The 22,227-nt window shown below is 51.9% G+C and overlaps 1 protein-coding gene across 2 annotated transcripts in view; it reads left to right on the top strand.

The window, feature by feature from the left end:
• Positions 1-19,699, top strand: part of MYH11 (myosin heavy chain 11) — a gene marked incomplete at both ends in the record, with an annotated part of 109,230 nt that extends 89,531 nt beyond the window's left edge. For both annotated transcript variants that reach the window (XM_079719527.1, XM_079719526.1), the window contains 14 exons: positions 2,890-3,096; positions 4,609-4,713; positions 4,802-4,954; positions 5,177-5,425; positions 6,957-7,169; positions 7,505-7,717; positions 7,922-8,083; positions 8,460-8,588; positions 8,891-8,979; positions 9,414-9,537; positions 10,140-10,348; positions 11,266-11,374; positions 11,452-11,624; positions 19,567-19,699. In XM_079719527.1, coding sequence (XP_079575653.1) covers positions 2,890-3,096; positions 4,609-4,713; positions 4,802-4,954; positions 5,177-5,425; positions 6,957-7,169; positions 7,505-7,717; positions 7,922-8,083; positions 8,460-8,588; positions 8,891-8,979; positions 9,414-9,537; positions 10,140-10,348; positions 11,266-11,374; positions 11,452-11,624; positions 19,567-19,699 — 2,268 coding nt within the window. The remainder of the gene's footprint in view (positions 1-2,889; positions 3,097-4,608; positions 4,714-4,801; positions 4,955-5,176; positions 5,426-6,956; positions 7,170-7,504; positions 7,718-7,921; positions 8,084-8,459; positions 8,589-8,890; positions 8,980-9,413; positions 9,538-10,139; positions 10,349-11,265; positions 11,375-11,451; positions 11,625-19,566) is intronic.
• Positions 19,700-22,227: the final 2,528 nt, after the last annotated feature.

Below are 22,227 nucleotides of genomic sequence, written 5' to 3'. Positions count from 1 at the left end.
CAAATAACTACATATCAGTGTCTATACTGAGACCAGTAACAAGCTACAACGATTCGAATGAGAGTGATGGCAGCCAGCATTTATTAAGTGCTTACTGTATATTATGCTGATTAATCTTTACAGACCCACTGGGATAGGTACAATGAAGCTCATTTTACACATGAAGGAACTGAGGTCCAGAGCACCTAGAGGTCACACAGCTAGTCAGCAAGAGTCCAAGCAGTCTGGCTATGGACCCACTTCTTAGCCTCTCTAGGGTAGGGTCTACTATACACTGCCCGTATGGATAAGCAAAGTTTGGCAAAACTTCTGGGAAGGTAACAACACTGAGAACCTTCTAGCCATCTTCATTTCTCTGCACATCAGAAGACTATCATTATTTGATTTGAGTAGCAAGACAGCTCTCCCTGGTGTAGTTTTTTGTGTGTTTTTTTTAAAATTTTGGCTGCGTTGGGTCTCGTTGCTGCGCGGGCTTTCTCTAGTTGCGGTGAGCGGGGGCTACTTTTCGTTGTGGTGTGCGGCCTTCTCATTGCGATGGCTTCTCTTGTTGCAGAGCATGGGCTCTGTCTAGGCTCATGGGCTCTAGAGCGCAGGCTCAGTAGTTGTGGTGCATGGGCTTAGTTGCTCCACGGCATGTGGGATCTTCCCAGACCAGGGCTCCAACCCATGTCCCCTGCATTGGCAGGCGGATTCTTAGCCAGTGCGCCACCAGGGAAGTCCCCTGGTGTAGTTTGAGAATGGCTAGATCTTTCTTTTTCCCATGGTTGGCTACTTGGGGTATATGGGACTTGAGACAGTTAAATAGCTCTACTCTGAATGCTTCATATCGGGAACTTTCTCTCCCTTTGGAGAATTTCCTTGTATTTCATTCTCAGGAGGGAATTTTTTTAGCTTACGACATCCTGCCAGGTTGCTTCCCTAAGAGTCTGAATTATACCATCCTCAGCGCTACAGCTTCCCCCCTGCACTTTCTAGATTAAACGGCTGTTGCGTTACCTAAAAATCGCTGGAGTTTGCATTTGTTTCTATGGCCAAAGTAAATGTTCTTCTATGAGCTGGTTCACCACGGATTCTATCAGAATCTCAGAATTTTCCTGTACATTTAAATAACGCCAGCAATCCCTCATACGGCACTGATTACATGCCACTGTTCCAATGTTTTACGGACACTGACTCATTTAATTTCACCCGTGACCTTTGCTAAAATGCAGATCTCCAGGCCCCACGCTGAAACTCACTGTGCCAGGCTGAACACCCCTCACACTCCAAATGGAGAAAAGGACGCCTGTTCATGTCCCCTTGTCACTTGTCACATGGGGTCTGAATATGAATCTTCAGCGTTCTGTCCGTTCTTTGTATGTGTTGGATAAATAAGACCTTGCTAATTTTATCTACATGTATTTCCCCTTTTAATTGTTTTCCTTTTTATGTTCAGAAGTTATTTTTTTATTGTGATAGAATCTGAACCCAAATGGGCTCTTCCCACCTTCTGAAACAGTAAGCCCTCCAGACAGTGGTAAGGTGTATGTGTCCCTCTTACTCTGTGTTTGGAAGAGTGGGGCCTGGAAAGGTAACTGACCAGCGCCAAGCCAGGTGGCCGTCAGAGGTGAGCAGGGGCTGGAAGCCACACCCCAGATTCACAGCCTGGCCTCTTTGGAAAGCCTCAGTTGTTCACGCCACCAGCAGACAGCATCCACGTCTGACCTGTATAAGAAAGAAGAGGCTGGGAACACCTGTCCACCATCTCAGGAGCGTTGAAAAAGAGGACTATTTTACCTCTAGCAACTTTTCAGATTGTTGGGAAAAACTTGTAACATCATTCCAATCTTGAATCCCCTTACATGTGTATAGTGTTGCCACCATTCTGGGAAAAAGGTTTTTGGGGAGCCCAGATCCCGTGAGGTCCGCCAGGGTCCTTGCTCATCAATCTGCACTGTTACCCTAAGAGGCACTTTGTCCCTGTCTGAGGTTCCATCAGCTCTTAGTCACACCTGGAGCAGAGGAATGGTTTCTGAGGCTGCCTGGACACTGCACAGCACCTTCCTGGGGGCTGAGGGTGAGCCCACTGTTGCTTCCTCTGCTCTTGGGACCCACACTTCTCTCTTGCTTCTTTCCTCCTCCCTACAGCCCTGGGAGAAGGGCCCTCCCTTCTTCTGCTTTTTCCCAAAATACTTTTTTTCTTGGAGAAACTCATGCACCTACATGAACTAGTTAGATAAAATAACGTTCTCTAAACTTTCACAGAAATGGCAGTGTACATTCAATGATAAACTTGATGGACAATAGGGAATGGTGGGGACTGGGGCCAAGTGGAGTGTGACTGCCCTATTTACAGGGCTGGCCGCTATTGCAGATCCAGCTGATTGTTACCCTGGAGGAAGGCAAGACCTCTGTTTCCAGATCTTTAGTTTGTTTTTTTGAAAGTCAGACTTACAGAGGTATATGCAGCAAAATGCACCAATTTTACATGTATAGTTCAATAATTTTGACAAATGTATTCACTAGTGTTAACAACCACCTAGCCATGAAATAGAACATTTGATTTTTAAAAAGAGAAGCTGGGAATCCAGATTTTTATGTGGTATTTCTTAATTAAAATGTTAAAAGGTACTGCATGGATTAAACAGGACAGGATGGCAGGGTTGATGCAGCCCAGGGGATGCCAGTTTGCAACCTCTGTGCTTTAGGAAAACGGAATCCAAAAAGTCTTACTGGTGACTGTGTGTTCTTCACTGTGCCGTGTCCCTCCCCTGAGGCGGGGGGCACAGGTCCCCGGACTTAGGGAGGGGAAAGGAAAGAGAAAGATCCCCTGACAGCACAGGTCCCTATCTTAAATGCTCGCCCAGCCATGGCTGTAACACCTTCCCTCCCCTCTGCCTCTTTGGTCAGGCCAAGGCCAACCTGGACAAGAACAAGCAGGCGCTGGAGAAAGAGAACGCAGACCTGGCTGGAGAGCTGCGTGTCCTGAGCCAAGCCAAGCAGGAGGTGGAGCACAAGAAGAAGAAGCTGGAGGTGCAGCTGCAGGAGCTGCAGTCCAAGTGCAGCGATGGAGAACGGGCCCGGGCTGAGCTCAATGACAAGGTCCACAAACTGCAGGTGAGGCAGGCTTCGCTGGGACCCTTGAGGGATGAGGCTCTTCTGGCTAACAAAGCCTCTCTCGTGGCAAAGCAAGTCCGTTTCCTCTAGTTACATTCCTTGGGGAGATGAGATGGTCGCCCTATTCAATTTAATCTTTAAAAACTCTCTTCCACTCAGTGAGTATTTATTGAGTGCCTGCTGTATGCCAGACACCATGTTTAATCCTGAGATACAAGAGCAAGGAAGCAGACAGACACTGTCCCTGCCCCAGGAGAACTCCAGACTAGTGGAGGGAAAGACATTAATAACCACATAAATGAACGTAAAATGCTGCTGGAAAGCAGAGGCACATAATGCAGTAAGTGTAAATAATATGGGTGCCTGGGCTGCAGGAGGAGGGGTCAGGAAAGGCTTCCCTAAGAAAGATGATGTATAGTCTGACAGATAAGAAGTCTATCTACTTATAGGCAGAGGGAGCAGCATGTGTAAAGGCCCAGCAGTAAGTGGGAAATTAGAAGACATCACGTAAGGCCAGTAGAGCTAGATGCTGAATGGAAGGGGAAATGTGGCACAAAATGGGATTGGAGAGGTAGGTTGTGGCCAGAGGACACAGGGCCTTCAAGGCCCTATTATATGTATGTTGGTCTTTACTCTGAGTGATGGGAAACCACTGATGGGTTTTAAGCTGAAGAACGACATGGTCTGGTTTTCTTTGGTCTTAATTAGCTTTGAATAGACACTTGGCCTGACTTGCCATTCGTGGGATACGGCCCCACTTCTGATAAGGATTTAATGCGCCTAGAGCCTGGGATGAGGGTGCAGGGCAGCGTTAAGTATGAATTTTTCCACATGCAGTTGCACAGGGGTTTTGCTGTCCTAATACAAGCAACGTCCTGAAGGAGTGGAGTCAAGATCATTTATGTCCTTCCTGTAAATGGGAAGAGGACAGACAGTGAGCAGCTATCTCCGAAAGGACTTGCTCAGAGATACCAGCTCCTGGAGTAAAAGGCAGAGACAAGTTAGAAGGCTTTTTACCTTTAGTGTCTGCGTCTTTGGTTTTGCCATAAGGGTCAGTGAAAGGGCGAAGAGCAGGGGTGAAGAAAAGGGGTGGTAGGGACAGGACTCTTGGAAGTGGAAGTGCCACCTGCAGTCTCTTCCCCCACTTTAGGGAGTGAGTGAGTCCAGACCATTGTTCAGTGTCTGGAGCCTCAGACCTGCTACTTCATCTTTGCCAACCTTGGCAAGGATCCAGGATCCATTTAGAGGGCTCAGGGCCCAGTCAGCACAGTCTAACTACAGTCTAACAGGGCTCTCACAGGGTCCTAGAACCAGAGTCTACAGCCAGAGATTGCAACTTGTATGCAATGTACTTCCCTGGGGGGCCATGGAGTGACCATGACCAGGGCCCCTAGCTCATGGGTATTTCACAGTGGATACCCCAAGGCCTATCACTGAGTACAAAGGGCTCCTCTTACTTAATGAGGATCCTGTTCTAGAGGTTCCGACTAACCAGTCTCTCGGCACCCTCAGAATGAAGTCGAGAGTGTCACGGGGATGCTCAACGAGGCAGAGGGGAAGGCCATCAAACTGGCCAAGGACGTGGCATCCCTTGGGTCCCAGCTCCAGGACACCCAGGTGGGTATCGTGCCACATCAGCCAGAGGCACCTGGGGTACGACCTTCCTGGGGGTGGGCCCCTAGACTTCCATGTGTCCTTTCCATAGGAGCTGCTTCAAGAAGAAACCCGCCAGAAGCTCAACGTGTCCACCAAGCTGCGCCAGCTGGAGGATGAGAGGAACAGCCTACAGGACCAGCTGGACGAGGAGATGGAGGCCAAGCAGAACCTGGAGCGCCACATCTCCACTCTGAACATCCAGGTGCCCCTGCATGTCCTTGCTTTTCTGGGCCTGAGCCCTTAAGGGTAGATTAGTGGCTCCGATCCGATTGCGGTAGAACGGTGGTGCCATTTTGCTTGGCTCGCCAGCTCCCCCTGCTGTTGAGTTTCTTCAATGAGACAGTGGTCTTTGCTTCTCAGGGGCGCAGGGATGGGAATCCCTCACCACCCTCCTCTCACCCCACCCTGGACACTGCCATTTCAGCTCTCCGATTCGAAGAAGAAACTGCAGGACTTTGCCAGCACCGTGGAATCCCTGGAAGAGGGCAAGAAGAGGTTCCAGAAGGAAATTGAAGGCCTCACCCAGCAGTACGAAGAGAAGGCAGCTGCTTATGACAAACTGGAAAAGACCAAGAACAGGCTTCAGCAAGAGCTGGACGACCTGGTCGTTGATTTGGACAACCAGCGGCAACTGGTGTCCAACCTGGAAAAGAAGCAGAAGAAGTTTGATCAGGTAGGGGCTGGAGGGACCTCCACTCTGCTCATGGACCCTGGCTGGGGGGAATCGGGTCTGCAAAGTATCCAGTGTGGCTGCTGCGTGTGTATCAGCATCCCATCCAGGCTTTGCTGGACGCGATGGAAACCTAGCCTGCTTTGTGTGAAACAGTAGTTAGGGCTTCTTGGTCAGAGGGAGGAAAGTGACAAAGCCTCAGTAACCGTGACTTTCCGGGTCCCACCACCGTAAGGGCCATCTAGAAACCCAGTCATGCCTTGGGCTCTAGCCCCGATAAGGAATGAGGTTTACTGATTTTATTTACTCGCGAGTATTTATTGAGTACCTGCTGAGATTTCCAAGTAATTTAAAGTATCTACCCTTGAAATACCACTGTTCCCTAACATTTCATCACAGAGAGTCTTGAGCACACAGCAAAGCGGAAAGCACCATACCGTGAACACCTGTACACCACCACCTGGCTTCAATCATTAATGCTTTACCACACAGACTTTATCACACACTATTTATAAGGGTGCATTGCATCTGTCATTTGTATCTTTTGGATGCATTTCAAAGCAAATTACAGACATTTGTACATCTCTCCCCTGATACCTCAGCATTGCGTATAAAAACTAGGGTTCATTTTTAAAAATATTTTTTCTTCCCTTGAATACATACAATGAAATGTGTAAATCTTAAGTGTACACTCACTGAGTTCTGATAAATGCATACATCTGTATGACCCAAACCCCTAAATACCAACCTTTAATATACGTTACTCAGATTTAGTAAATATGATTTGGTTTACAAGTGACTTGGGATTTATTCCAAACATCAGTTTTGGGATTGGACTTTGGGATTCTTCCCTCTTCTACCAGCCATCCCTTCCCTGTGCTGACAGCTTGTCCTCATTGCTTCTAATCTGCAGTTTCATTACCTGGCCCAGGGTCTGAGGCTGCTTTATTATTTTCCTGCCGCAAACAGTGGAGAGTTTTTGTGTTGACTGCTGTTTGGGAGTCCCTATTACTTGCCTTTGTTGAATTCTGGCAGTCTGGGTTTTGGATGTTACGGTGTATACTGCTCTCTCCTTCTAAAGCTGAGATTAACGTCAGTATGGTGTGTTCTTGGAACTGCTTCTCCAGGCAGAGGGGGAACTGTGTGCAGGTCCATCCACCACTCACCATTGCCCTACCGCGGCTCATAGGCTACTCTTGTGAGCAAGCGACTGTGGCCATGAAACAAAAGAATAATTGGCCTCTGGGAAGATTAAATGTCACCCTGACCTTGGTCACAGCACATTCTAACCAACATGGGCAGCATCAGTGATTTCCAAGCACAGAGATTCAGTGGATGCTGGCTCTGCAGAAGGTTGACCTCCAAGTCGGGGAGCAGTCTTATTATAAACTGCTTGCTTAGACACATGACTTCCTTCCACCTGCACCAGGACAAGTTCAGCTGGACACAAGGCTTCTTCCCCGTATTTGCAGTTCAATGCAGCCGACCCTCGGGCATGCCTAAGCTCACCTCTGGGTCTTCTGCTGTGTTGCAGTTGTTGGCCGAGGAGAAAAACATCTCTTCCAAATATGCGGATGAAAGGGACAGAGCCGAGGCGGAAGCCAGGGAAAAGGAAACCAAGGCCCTGTCACTGGCACGGGCCCTCGAGGAGGCCTTAGAAGCCAAAGAGGAGCTCGAGAGGACCAACAAAATGCTCAAAGCTGAGATGGAGGATCTGGTTAGCTCCAAGGACGACGTGGGCAAGAACGTAAGTGGCTCTTCATCATCTTTGCTTGTCTACGTTTCACCCACCCACTCTCTGTGCTATTTATCAGTCCACGGGGGAAGGAGGGGGCTCCATGCCTCCTTCATGCTAAGCAATAATCAGGAATTGGAGGAAGTCCCTCGGGCTGATGCAAAGAAGGGGCCTGGTTGGGAACTGCATTTGGGGGTGGGTTCTGAGTCAAGGGTTCCGAGAGGATGGCTCTGGTCTGGACTCCTGGTCATGCATCTTGAGGGTGGCAAAAGCCACGTCCCTGACCTTGATGAGCTGTCACTGGGGGCTGCCCGACCATCTTCGTGACGTCAACCCTTATGTAAAAGGTCCATGAGCTGGAGAAGTCCAAGCGGGCCCTGGAAACCCAGGTGGAGGAGATGAAGACCCAGCTGGAAGAGCTCGAGGATGAGCTGCAGGCGACAGAAGATGCCAAGCTGAGGCTGGAGGTCAACATGCAGGCCCTGAAGGGCCAGTTCGAGCGGGATCTCCAGGCCCGGGACGAGCAGAATGAAGAAAAGAGGAGGCAGCTCCAGAGGCAGGTAATCTATGGCGGGGGAAGGGGAGGTGGGGCGGCCTGCTTCCTTCCTCCCACCTCCACTTCCTGGTTTCATGGAGACTCTGATCTCTCACCTTTGACCTGGGGATGAGAAACCCACCTTGCAGGTGGTTGTGCAAACCTAGGCGCTGGGAAGGGATCCTAGGGGAGGCCTTGCCCGGCAGCGCACGTCTCTCTCCTTGCTCAGCTTCACGAGTACGAGACGGAACTGGAAGATGAGAGAAAGCAACGTGCCCTGGCGGTGGCGGCCAAGAAGAAGCTGGAAGGGGACCTGAAGGACCTGGAGCTGCAGGCCGACTCGGCCATTAAGGGGAGGGAGGAAGCCATCAAGCAGCTACGAAAACTGCAGGTGGGTGATGCCCCGAGGGCCGGGCGCACGGGGGAAGCCAGGTCAGCAGCAGTGGGAGGACACAGGCCTCCCTCTGTCGCCGGTGCCTGGTCACCTGGTGCTTTTCCATCACCCTTTAGCTTTGGGGGCTGTTTCCTGCCCTGGGGGTGGGGGGGGCAACATCAGGTGTTTGGCTGCGGCCCCCAGATCTCAGCACCGCTTCTCAGGTCTGCGAAGCCCATCCAGAACCGTGCCCCAGGCAGCCACCTGGCCACGTGAGGCTGAGGGCTCTGCGGTCAATCGTGGGAAATCCTAGGGTTAGCACAGAAAGGTAATTTGGGCAGCAGGACTCGGTGAGTAAGGACCTCTTAGCTGGTCCTGCCTGTTGACCACGCAGGCTCAGATGAAGGACTTCCAGAGAGAGCTGGAAGACGCCCGCGCCTCCCGGGATGAGATCTTTGCCACGGCCAAAGAGAATGAGAAGAAGGCCAAGAGCTTGGAGGCAGACCTCATGCAGCTACAGGAGGTAAAGGCTTCTTCTTGCTGCGAGAGCCCTGATGAGGATGACGTGATAGCAGCCCCGGGCAACCCCAGCTCGTGCACCCTCGTCCAGCATTCCACACGGGTGGGCCCCATAGCGAGGGTGGGGAAAGACACAGGGTTTCCTCCCTGATGGATCTGCAGGCCTCCCCCTGAGCTCAGAGGAGGCCGAGCCATTTTAAGAGATGGCTGGGGGCCAGGTGACAGGAACGGGGTGGATTCTCGGGTGGGCTCAGCCCTTTGCAGGCAGACAGCAGGTTTCCTTGCTCCCTACCTGCCACCGTCCAGGATCTAGCCGCGGCCGAGAGGGCTCGCAAGCAGGCAGACCTGGAGAAGGAGGAGCTGGCTGAGGAACTGGCCAGCAGCGTTTCTGGAAGGTATGAGCCTCATGGGGAAAAGGGGGTGCCTAGACTCAGATGATGAGGGAGAGGCAGTCAGAGGAGAGTCTCCTGGACCCCATTTAATGCTGAAAATGACAGAACGTTCAGCTGAGCTTGTGACAGGGGTCATGGGGTTCTCACACCCTATTTGAGGGTGTAGCCAGTTTCACTCATTCTAAATGAATGGCATGGTGGGGACGTGGCATCTGGGGACGTCGGGGAGGAGGGAGCTTATCGTCATCCCAGGCCTGGCTTTGCTGACACCAATTGGCTCCCCACTTCCCGCTGTGTACCCTCGGACAAGCCTCTAAGCCTCTCTGAGCCTCAGTTATAAAAGGCGGCAACGCTGAGGCATTGCTTCTCCAAGGAAGGAAGCTCTCTAAGCCTCTGAGTGGAGGCTGGAGGCCCCAGAGCGGCTGCCTTTCCCTTAGGAACACACTGCAGGACGAGAAGCGCCGCCTGGAGGCCCGCATCGCGCAGCTGGAGGAGGAGCTGGAGGAAGAGCAAGGCAACATGGAGGCCATGAGTGACCGAGTCCGGAAGGCCACACAGCAGGTGGGGCCGGGGTGGCCAGGAGCAGGGCAGCACATGCCTCAGATCCGCCCTGTTCCAAGTCTCACAAGGCTTCAGGACAGGCTCCTGTGTGCCAGGCCCCGGTGGGGGTGGATGAGAACGCGAAGATGGGAGAGTAGGGACCCAGCACGTCTGCTCCCGAGCGTCCACTCCCTCCCCTTCCGGTCACGCCAGCACCCTGCCTGCAGCACCTCCTTTGGTGGCTCCCTCCAGTAGACGATGCTCGCCCACAAGGGCCTTGGCGGTCTCCTTCCTGCTCTTTCCTCAGCCCCCACCTTACAACAGTGAGCACTCAGTGACATCACTGAGCACCAGCTCCATGATGGGCGCTGGGGACCCATTGTGTGACCTGGGCGGCACCGGGATGCTTCCTGGAAGAGCTGCCTCGAGCTGGGTCTTCAAGGATGGCCAAGAAGGAGCTGGCTGCTGGAGGGGAAGGAGGAGGGCTTCTGGGTGCTCCATCTCCAGGGACCTGCGCAGAGGCCAACGAAGGCTGGGGGCTGCGGGGGGGGAGCCGTTCATCTCAGTGCACCGTCTGGCACTTCCCAAGCCCTCCACCTGGTGACCTTCACCCTCCTCCCCAGGCCGAGCAGCTCAACAATGAGCTGGCCACGGAGCGCAGCGCAGCCCAGAAGAATGAAAGTGCACGGCAGCAGCTTGAGCGCCAGAACAAGGAGCTGCGGAGCAAGCTGCAGGAGATGGAGGGGGCAGTCAAGTCCAAGTTCAAGTCCACCATTGCAGCTCTGGAGGCCAAGATCGCACAGCTAGAGGAGCAGGTCGAGCAGGAGGCCAGGTACGGTGGGAACAGCTCCCGAATGACAGCCGGCTTGCCGGTGAGTGGCGGGATGTCAGGGGTCAGTCAGCCTCTCTGGGCATCAGTTCTGGCTGAGAAATCAGCTCAGTGGTACCCGTGCTGCAGCTGTGTTGGGAGAACTGAGTGAGAACATAGGAAGGTGCTGTGCCCTAGCCTGGCCCGGAGTAAGCCTCTGAGACATTAGCTACTCTAAGCAGCATGACTCTTCAGTGATGTCAGCCAGACTTCCCAGGAGCTCATGTCACTTTGCCTAACGTGTGTCTGCAGGATGTCACATTAATGGGTACACAAAACATTCAAATCAGCCCACAGAAACATGGGAAGCCTTCTCACTTAAGTACGGTCCCTGAGCTGTAAGGTCACAGCACATTCATGACCATCAGATAGGGTCGGGATCCTTGCACTGTTTTTGCTTTCAGTGGTGGCTTTACGGATAACTCACATACCACACAGTGCACACATTTAAAGTGTACCGTTCAGTGGCTTTCAGTGTACAATTCATAGGCACACGCTCACCAAAGTCAACTGTAGAACACCGTCATCACCAGTAAGCAGCCCTGTATCCTTAACCATCACCCTCTATTTCCCATCCCCGGCCAACCACTGATTTACTTTCTGTCTCTGTTGTCTATTCTGGACACTTTGTAAAGTGGGATCATACATCACGAGGCCTTTTGTGACTGGCTTCTTTCACGGAGCATATTTTCAAGGCTCCCCCGTGCTGTAGCCGATGTCAGCACTTCATTCCTTTTCACGGACGAACATTATTCTCAGGATGAGCCCTGATTTGGGCTCAGGAAAAGTGCCCACCGTGGGCCATGCTGGTCTGGTTTACACACTGACTGCTAGGGAGGCCCTCCCCATCCGACACATCCCCACTTCCCCTGTGTGTGCAGAGAGAAACAGGCGGCCACCAAGTCGCTGAAGCAGAAGGACAAGAAGCTGAAGGAGGCCCTGCTGCAGGTGGAAGACGAGCGCAAAATGGCAGAGCAGTACAAGGAGCAGGTAACCCTGCCCCGCCCCCTCCCAGCCCCGCAAGCCCCGACACAGACCCCCCTGACCCTCGGGCCTCTCCTTGACAGGCTGAGAAAGGAAACACGAGGGTCAAGCAACTCAAGAGGCAGCTGGAGGAGGCGGAGGAAGAGTCCCAGCGCATCAACGCCAACCGCAGGAAGCTGCAGCGGGAGCTGGATGAGGCCACAGAGAGCAACGAGGCCATGGGCCGGGAGGTGACGGCGCTCAAGAGCAAGCTCAGGTGAGGGACCAGCCCCCGGGGCCCTCGTCTCACGGGCTGGGTGCATGGGTCGGCCTGAAACCTCCACAGTGGCTCAGAGCCCCTTTCCCCAAAGCCCTCGCAGCTCTCTGGCTCAGCAGCATGTACGCAGCACCAGCATGTGCTGGATGTGGGCGGGGGCCAGATCACAGGGGCCCTCCCTCTGAGCAGCACCCCTTCTGTCCTAGCAACCGCTCCCATCCCATCCTCCAGGTGAGGAGGAGGAGGCAGCAGCACCTCCATCTCCTGAGACCTTTCTTCCCTGTGTCATCAACATCTGCAGAATCCCTTCTCTCTTAACCTCTTTTCTGGACTTTCTCTTCCCCACCTTTCCCTAACTCGGCGTTTCTCTGCACTATTGCCATTCAGGGCTGAAAAATTCTTTATCATGGGCTGCCCTGTGCACTGTAGGATGTTGAGCAGCATCCCTAGCCTCCACCCACTAGATGCAGTGGCACTTCCCCAACGTCCCCCGGGGGGGCCATCGCCCACAGTCAGGACCCTCTGCCGTAAGTGGACTGGGGTTGTTTTCTCTCCCACACCCCTGAACCTCTGAGCCTGAAGGGGGTGGGTGCTCCCCCGCTCCTCAGGGCTCCTTCCCATCCCCTGGTCCACCTGGTTCCCTGAAGGCTTTAGCTCTGTACTTCCTATCACACTCGCTCACACCCCACAGCAGGTGGGTGATCCAGCCTCTCAAGTCCACAACGTTCTCTCCTCCAGGACCCTGCCACTCCCCGGGCATTCCCAGTAACTCTCAGCCCTAATGTGACCATCAAGCACCCATCATCTGCCTGCCACTTTTCTTTAGCTCACTCCCTCTGTCTCTGCCGGGGTCTCCAACCCCTCGGCTCATCCTCTCATCCTCTCGCAGCCCCACCGACTCTATGGTTATGGTCAGCCTCTCCCACATCCTCCACACTCTGGTCTCCCCCCCTGCTGTGTTGTGCTGACTTGGTTAAAACACAAGCCAAGGGGCTTCCCTGGTGGTGCAGTGGTTGAGAGTCCGCCTGCCGATGCAGGGGACACGGGTTTGTGCCCCAGTCCGGGAGGATCCCACATGCCGCGGAGCGGCTGGGCCCGCGAGCCGTGGCCGCTGGGCCTGCGCGTCGGGAGCCTGTGCTCCGTGACGGGAGAGGCCACAGCAGTGAGAGGCCCGCGTACAGAAAAAAAACAAAAAACAAAGAACACAAGCCAAATTAAACCCAACTGCCAACCTTCTGCAGCTCAAAGCAGTGTGGAAAAGCAAACAGGTGTGCTGCCACTTCCACTGGAAACTAAATCGTGGAACCAAGCTGACCTCACTTAGTGCTGCCTGGACTTTTGCCTCCCCATTCCTCTCAGTCCCCGCCTCCTCTCACCCCTCCCCCATCCTCTCAGCCCTCCCCCCTTAGGCATCTGCTTTTCACTCTCCCTAAACTTACTATCCCTGCCATCCTCACTCTCAGCTGATGACTTCACTTCCTGTTTAATGGAAAAATGGAAACTATCATGAAGTATAGACAAGCCCCCACTTCCCTATCGACACACCTCCCTACATCTATGCTCATTTCCTCTATTTTTCCCCCCGTTTCTGTGCTCAACTGTCCAGCACCAACTGAGGTCCACCCCACATCAGACCCACCCCCTCTTGTTTAACTGAGGACGTTGTTCCTGAAAGTCCTGCCCTTCTCCCTTGTGACGTGTTCTCTCTCACTGAGTCATTCCATTAGGTGAACAAACCTAACCCCGCTTCCCTGCTGTTACCACAAAACTCTAACTCAGTGGTCAGTCCTCAATCCTCACCTGACTCAGCAGCATATGCTATAGCCCATCACTCCTCTTTACTGGGCCTCCCGGATACCACCCTCACCTGGTATCCTTCCTACCTTTCTGGCCATGTTTCATCTCTTCTGCTGGTACCTCATGTCAAAGCCCAGTTGCTGTTGGTCTGCCCAGAGTGCCATCCTGGTCCTCTCCCCACCCCCCAACCCCCACCCTGTCTTCCTGCCCCAGGGCGCCATCCTGGTCCTCTCTCCATCCCTACTGCTGCTCATTCCTTAGGTGATCTGAACCAGCCTGGTGGCTTCAAAATTCCATCTATAGCTAGTGACTTCCTAGTTTATCTCCAGCCCAGACTTCCTGGGATTCCAGACCTCCTTGACATTCCCATTCAATGCCTAACAGGCAGTTCACACCTAAACATACCCCAACCTGGGCCCTGACTGAACCCCTTCACCCCAAAACCAGCTTCTCACAATCCTCTGCAGCTGAAAGTTGCCATTAATCCAGGCCGCAAACCTTGTGCTCATTCTTTATTTTTCTCTCTCCTTTACACCCTGCATCCACTGTTGGGAAATCTGGTCAACTCTCCCTTAAAGAATACTCTACATCCAGAATCGAACCACTGCTTGCCACCCTAGTCCAAGCTACCCTCTCCTCCCATCTAGACAACTTTCTCAGCCTCCTTGTGGGCCTCTCTGCATCCATACTGGCCCCTTATAGTCTGTTCTCAACACAGAAATGGAACTGGATCACGTCCCTCCTTTGCTTGGAGCCCTCTATGGGGGCTCCACCTCACTCAGAGCCAAAGTAACATCTTCACAATGGTTAGTTCCACTAGGCCCTACGTGATCGCTGTACTCTGCCTCCTAAATTACCCCTCCGCCTCCACCTCTTCCTACACTGCCTCAAGGCCCTTGCACTGGCTGCTCTCTCTGCCTCCTAAATTACCCCTCCGCCTCCACCTCTTCCTACACTGCCTCAAGGCCCTTGCACTGGCTGCTCTCTCTGCCTGGAATGCCCCTCCCCCAGCTTGCTGCACTAGCTGGCCCCTCCTTCCCTTCCTGCAGGTGTTCACTCACCCATGTTACTAGAATTTCCTTACTCTTTACCATTCTCCTCTCTCTTACCCACTTGTCATCATGGAACTTGCTATTTCTTTTACTTATCTCGTACACAGTCTGTTCTCACTCTTGGCCTGCGAGCCCATGAACACAGAGGCTTTGTCTGCTTATTCATCCCCAGTGTCTGGGATAGTGCTGGGCACAGAATAAACCTTCAATTGTTGAGTCAGAGGTGATGTTTCTCCAACCTCAGGCATTCTCGTACCACCTTTGCCATTTTGCCTTACCACCTGTACTTTTGTTGACTTGATGTTTTCTTTGAAATTAACTATTTAATCATACGTATGTCGATTTACAAATGAAACCTACCACCCCTGTACTGTTAAACCAGCATGCCTTGCATCAACAGGTCACAATGAAGTTAAAACAGTGAAAACTAAACAATAGTGAGTTCTAGCTATTGTGGCCACAAACTGATGACTATGATCTGAAGGCAGACTTCTCAGTTAAAAAGGGAATGACAAAGACATTAGCACCAAACAGATTTTCTGACATAATCAGACGTATTTACGAGTGGAAAAGGGAATACCTTTCTTACTGTGCAATTCAGCAGTCCAAGGGCATACCTAGGAACCCTCTGCAATCACCTGGCATCTCGACTCCAGACTCTGAGAACCACTGCACGAGACAAGGGGAAAGCCCGAACCCCTTCCAGGAGGGGAAAGAGAGCAACTGGCTCAGAGAACAGGGATTTGGGAAGGAGCCCCCTGCCCGTGCAAGGTGAGGGGTGGTGCGTCCCCACTGCTGGACCCCCCAGCACTTGCTCGGCTGCTGACCAGATGCTGCCCTTCCTCGGAGGCGGGCTGAGCAGCGGGAGAGCCGTCAGCCACCCCAGCTCTCTCACCCTTTTGTTGTCACTGCTCCCTTTCTTGGGACCGATGGTTCTTGCAGCACATGCTGACCATCCTCTTTGGGTTCTGCCCCAGACAACGACCCTTCTTGGGCTGTACAGGCTGGCATTGGACTAACCATTTTTTACAGTTAATATGAACACGCACACAACATAAAAATGGAAGACGGGTCCTACCTTTTCCACCTTCTCTGAGTCCTCTAGATGTACAAAAGCACAAAATCAAGCACTACAGCCTTGAGTGAGGTGGGCAAGCCTAGCCAGCTCCTCAGCGAGCAAGAAATTACAGAGCGGGCTTCCCTGGTGGCGCAGTGGTTGAGAGTCCGCCTGCCGATGCAGGGGACACAGGTTTGTGCCCCGGTCTGGGAAGATCCCACATGCCACGAAGCGGCTGGGCCCGTGAGCCACGGCCTCTGAGCCTGCGTGTCGGAGCCTGTGCTCCGCAACGGGAGAGGCCACAACAGTGAGAGCCCCGCGTACCACAAAAAAAAGAAATTACAGAGCAAGTTTCACACAGTTTTACCAGGCAGGTAAATCTCAACACAAGCCCTGCTTAGAGCCCGACCAACGCACCTATCACTCCTGACACCACCAGGCATCTCCACAGGAGCCGCCCAGGGTGCCCACCTCTACTGTCTGGCTATGGGCATAAAAGGCAACAAAGACGGAGTAATGATACTAAAGTGAGAGGCTGCTGCAGGCTCCTTGCCCAGGTCTGTTCAGGTTCTGTTCCCACAAGGATATTTTGGACTAGCTTACTCAGATTCCTTTACGTTCCTGAACAGACATGCAGAATGGGAGGAAGCCACCTGAGTTCTTCAGAGAAGCTCTGAAGGACAGAAATTTGCTTTTTAATTGGGGGAAAAAAGGCTCGTCCTTTTGTGTGCCAGGCTCTCTGAGAGCTCGTGGCTTCAGGTGCTCCACCATAAGGGTGACTTAAAGGTGCCTTTAATTATTTAATTGAAGCAAATGCATTGATGATTACAATTGCACTTGAATGGGCGGATGGTAACCACCGGGGACTCTCTCTCTCTGTTTCAGAGGCCCCCTCCCCCAGGAAACTCCGCAATGACTCACCAGGTATCATGCCTGCAGCTTCGCGGCTCGTGTCTGTGGCTCTTGGTTTCCACTTCCTTTCCGCCAACCTGCCCCCCCGCCCCCCTTTTGTGGCCCTTGCAAATTCCTGGGAATCCTACAAACTCTGAAGGCCTAGATATCTTAGTTCAAAACTGTCTTTCATCAAAACCAACATCGACACAAGAAGACCTCATCTCTTTACCCATTTTCCTTCCTTCCTTCCTCCCTCCTGCTTTGGCGTGTGACGTGGCACCAATGTGGCCTGTCGCCGCGTGCTGAGAGTTTAGAGGCTGCGTGTGGCTTGGATGGCTCTTACCTGTGTGACAGGCCCCTTGTAATGATGAGGCCATGGCTGTGCCATACTCCCTCGTCTGGCTCAGACACCACGCTGAGCAGATGTGCCAGCTCCACTGTCTGGGTACCATCCTGGAGAATGGCTTCCATCTAGCTGGTCTGGTTCACAAGTCAGAATTAGCAAAGCACAGGGTCACAGTGGCCGCGGCCCCCCAAGGTGGGGTTTCCACACACGCGTGCAAGGGAAACGAGCTCTCACCCCGATGACTCACTGGGGTTGCGTGGGGCTTGAGCGAGGGCCAGCTGCTAACTGCATCTTCAGTGCACGAGGGCCACACCGGCCACCACAGGGCCAGGCACGGTCCAGGCAGAGCCTTTACTGGAGGTCTCACGGGCACACGTTCACGGACCGGGGATGGACACCCAAGACTCAGGGAGCGCATGGGGCCTTCAAAAGACAGGGTTGAGAGGCCTCGACTTCTCTGGGATCCTGACAACGTCCTCACACGTGAAGTGAGGCACCTGGGGCCTGGCCTTCGCCTCATCCTCCTTGAGAGGCCCAGCCAGCCCTGCCTTGTGTCTGTCTTCTCTCTTGGAGAATCCCGCCTTGCTGTTGCTACCCAAATACGTAAAGCTGGATGAGGTCTTGGCAGGAGTTTTAGGCAGGAGCATCATGCCTCTAAGACACGGCTTTTGAGCAGTTTTTCTGCCAGCACATCCCGATCACAGGATAAGCTGGAGTCTAGGGTTGGCTGGGGTGTAGGACCCACCCGTTGATGGAAACTGAGTCCTTGCAAAGCAGCAGGTGCTCATGCTCTTGTGCCGATCCTGGGATGCCAAGAGTACCTTAGATACGTTTCTGAGTCCATGAATAGAATCCAAGTTCTCCAGGATCAGACCCTTTAAGAAAATTTTAGAGGGGTCCTTTACTTCCTGTGAGATACAGCCAGTGTCAACCTTTGCCTAGGATTTGAAGCCAATTCCTTCAAGAAAGGCCCCTGAACCAGAACAGACCAGCTTCAGGACTGGTGCCCATGCAGGGGGCTTACAGGGACCCAGGCACGATCGATTTACTTCTTAGATCAAGGGAGCGCATTGATTAGTTAAACTCCTCTAGTTAGCAAATGCAGACTCTCCGGAGAGACAAAGGGAGCCTGAGCCACTGTTTCCAGCTCCAGGCCATCCCATCCAGTTTTGAACCTGGAGGGTTAGACACGGAGGAGAGCTGTGTGGATGGCTGCTGAGCCCTGCACGCCGGGACCCTACTCTGTCCCGAGTTCTTGGAGAACACAGTGCTAAAGAAGGAAGAGACTTGCAAAGAACCTCTAGAGACTGAGTGATAGAAAGTTAGTTCCAAAGGAGCTGGAGGACTTCCCTGGCGGTCCAGTGGTTAGGACTCTGTGCTTCCACTGCAGGGGGCACAAGTTCAATCCCTGGTTGGGGAAGTTCTGCATGTGAGGTGCGGCCAAAAATAAATAAATAAATAAAAGGAGCTGGAGGCCTAGAAGCTTCCCTCTGATGGGAGTGAGGCTGACCCAGGTCTTTAGTCGGCAGTAGCTACTAAGTATTTATTCCTGATCGCTGCCCCTTGGGAAGTACCATCCACCCCAGTGGGTTTTACCAGCCCGGGTTCCTCCCACCCTTGGACCCCAGAAGGTTCGTGTTGGGAAGCCCCATGTCAGCGATCAGGAAATCCTTGGGCCTTGCTTATGCCTCCTGTCTTACCTGAGTTGCCCCCTTTGACTAAAGAACTGACGGGCTGGGTTCACTGGGATGGGCTCACCCTCGTGGCTTTTCTGTCCAGCCTTTGTGTGGCGAAGCAGGTCGTTTTTGTTGCAAAAAACTTGCTTTCTTCTTAGACATCCTAAAATGAGTGAAGACCTGTCAAACAGGGTCAGATGGCTGGAGCCCAACACACAACATTATTTGTTGTGGTCGCTGAAAAGAAGGCGAACTTTCCTTCCAAACAGTGGAGGTTAAGTGCAGGCGGGTCTGATTTTTCCTCCTCCTGCCTGCCCCGCCCTCCTACACAAAGCCTCACTTCAGGTGACCAGGGCAGGCCCTGTGGGAAAAGGGCATCCGGCAGCACGGAGGAGAGGAGATGGGAGTGGAAAGGACAGAGAGAAAGGGGTGTCCCACCAGCTAGGGCTAAAAGACACCCTGGATTAACATGTCTAATGTTATTTCTGACAAATATTCATTGAGCACCCATTCTATGCCTTGCACAGTGCCTGCCATGGTGCGCCCAAAACAGGCGAGATCCCTGCCCTGGGAGAACTCAGAACAAGAATTCTGCTCCATAAAAGCAGAGCCATATGGTGCCTTTAACCAGACAGCACCCTTGGCATCCATGCAGGGACCTCCTTCCCTCTCAAGGGTTGGTGGTCATTCTCACCTTCCTCCAATTCAAAACCTAAACCCCTCCCCCCTTTTCCTTCTGAAAGCGAGGAGATGCAGACACAACAGGTCCCCCTCATCCCTGCTCCACAGTGTAGGAATAATCCCATGAGGCCATCACCCCCACTTGCCTTTTTTCCTTCTTTTCTAAACAGAAATCCACAACTGACCAGAATCCTGTGGGTCAGCAAACGACCAAGCCAGACATTTTTTAAAGCAGATGGTCCTGCTTTGAAAAACCTACTTTGCCCCCATTCCAGCTGATTAAATGCACCCATATGGGTCAGGATTTGTTCACTTCAACCTGAATATTTGCGTCTCATTTGTTTTGAGTTTGTTTATTTTTTGCCCCGTCTGAAAATCTCTTCCAAGCTCGAGGGAGATTTCTGTATTAAAGAAACGTGTGTTTTCTTAACATCCACAGGCGAGGGAACGAGACCTCTTTTGTTTCCTCGAGAAGGTCTGGAGGACGTCGAGTTATTGAAAACGCGGACGGTTCTGAAGAGGATATGGACGCTCGCGATGCAGACTTCAACGGAACCAAAGCCAGTGAATGAACAACTTGCTCAAAACAGGGCAGAACCAAACCCAGTGGACTCCTCTTAGCACCGTCTAAATCCATTTTCAAACTCCAAACATCACAGACACCCCTCACGATGAATATAAAGACCACTACCCTGCATTCAGGGCATCAACTTAAGTTTGGAACGATGTACCAAAGGAGAAAAACCCAACAGGAGACACAGACACACCCACTCCCTCTGCCAAGAACTGTGCAGAGATTTTGAATTTTTAGAAAAATATATCCACGGTAACTAATCACTGGCAACTTAGTTTACATGAATTGGGGAGAAAGTCACCACAATGGGTGCCACTGTCCCCACCCCCAGCCCTTCCTGCCCTGTGGACTCTTCCATCATCCCGGTGGGCCCTGGTTTGAAAATTCCTCTTCCCTCCGGTTCCCGCACATCAGATGCACACAGTTCACCGAGACCAAGTGCCTTCTGTAATCACATGAATTAAAAAGGAGACGCCGCTCAAACAGCTAAGAGCAGGAATGTCACACTGTTTTATATGCACCCCAGCTGTACTTAAGGGCACCCTCACTAATAAAAGGTTATAAATCACTAGAACGGAGTTGACTTTTCTGTTGTTTTCTAGAGAAAAAGGACGGGGTGGGGTGGGGGGTGGCCTCATTTAATCCTCAAGACAACCCTATGAAGTCAGGGTTATTATTTCACTAAATGGGGAAACTGAGGCCCAGGGAGGTGAGATGAATCGTCCGAGACCCCACAACTGGCCAAGAGAAGAGCAGACATGCAGAGTGAGTGTGAGTGAGGGGCTCCTCCACACAGGAGGTGGGCGGCTCGAGGCCCAGGGAGTAGGACCATGCCCGGGAAGAACATATTTATCAATCAAAACAGCATGTATTTAATGTGAAGAATATGAGTTCCTTGAATGTTTGAGTTAAAACACAAGACTTCGCCCGGCAGGGCTCGGCAAATTTTTTCTATAAAGGCCCAGGAAGTTGAGTATTTTAGCCTCCATCATGGTCTCTGTCACATTTTTGTCTTTTTTAAAAAAAAATTAAACCACCCTTTAAAAATGTAAAAACCGTTCTTGGCGTGAGGGCCATAAAAACCAGGCCTGGGCCCGTCCCTTCCTTGGCCTGCGTGTCCTAGACAGAGATCCCTAGCGAAGTTTCCACTCAACACATGATTCCATACACCAACTCCATGGGATCAAACAGACTGAAAAGAGGGGAATTACAGAAACCAAGGACGCACTGAATGACCAAATGCTAATACACCCTGAACAGGACACACATGTGTCCCAATACAATTCTAAGAAGCTGACTCAAAAGGAAATCTTTAAAAAAGTAGTTTTTTTCATAGTCACTTGGTTAAAAAAAACAAAAGTTTTTCATCACCAGATAGCAAACACAGAAGCACAAAGGCAGCAGCATTTACTGACCACCACAAACTAGCTGAAAATCAGTTTCTCTTGATTTTATTGTTCTTTTAAAAAAATAAAAGTACATCTTTTACTGATATAGGTTAGAATGTTGCCAGGGCAACAAAGTGGGCACTCAAGTTTAATTCTCTGCTGAATTTCAGTAGCATGTGAAAAGTTCTGTTTTCAACTCAAGGATATTTTTGCTGTTCTTTTGGAAAAATAACTTAGTAACAGAAGGCCGTTAAGCTGCACGCACGCGCTGGAATTCATGTGTTCTTTTTACTTGCGTCCAAAGTGTGAGACTGCCGTTCACAACCAGCAGGGATGAGCTGCATGCCATCTGTGTGGAAATCCTGGGTTCGTTTCTTCTTTAATAAGGAACCTCCCACCGACAGTCCTGGTGGTTTAATCTTATCCGAAGGTCACCCCAATTATTTCATCAAGGCTTTGAATGAAGTCCTGTTCTTAGGGGCTGCATTACCAAGGCCATCACACCCCAGGGACCCTAAGGGTCCTGAAGCAGAGGTCACCCCCAGGCCAGGAAAGAGGGGCTCAGGACAACTTACAGCCAGGATTGGTCTAAAGAGGACACAGAGTTTCCACTGACCTGGTCCCACAAAACATACTCTGAAACTCAAGCATGCCTCTAAAAGCCTCAGCGAGAGGCAGATTAAAAAGTCTCAGAGGTACACCACACCACAGTTTAAATAAAAGGTACATGCCTGTTCTGTTCTTCACCCCTAGATGTGATTTCAGTGCACTGATCCCTGCTGTGCCAAAGAGCACTGGAGATTTTATTCTGGAAGAAGCTCCAGCAAAGTGGGGGCTGGAGTGAGCCTGAGATGGGCTCAGACCCCACTTTGTAGGTGTCCCCGGTCATGAAAAACACCTCTCAAGACCAACCAGGACTCAGGTCTGCTGAAAATGATGGGGCAGCCTCAGCACCCACGTTGCCATTTCCAGAGGGTCCGCTTTGTCCCTGTCCATTGGCAATACCCCGACAAGGAGGCCGGGGGTTATGAGATGGCATTTCCTGGGGATGACCACCCGGGGCCACAGGCGATCCCCGCCCCCCACCGTCACTGGCTAGTACGACTGCTTGCTCGTATTTCTCAAACTAACTTAAAAA

Source organism: Hyperoodon ampullatus (assembly GCF_949752795.1).
Source record: "Hyperoodon ampullatus genome assembly, chromosome: 14".
In the NCBI taxonomy this organism is placed as follows: Eukaryota; Metazoa; Chordata; class Mammalia; order Artiodactyla; family Ziphiidae; genus Hyperoodon; species Hyperoodon ampullatus.
This window is presented reverse-complemented; position numbering and strand designations above follow the sequence as displayed.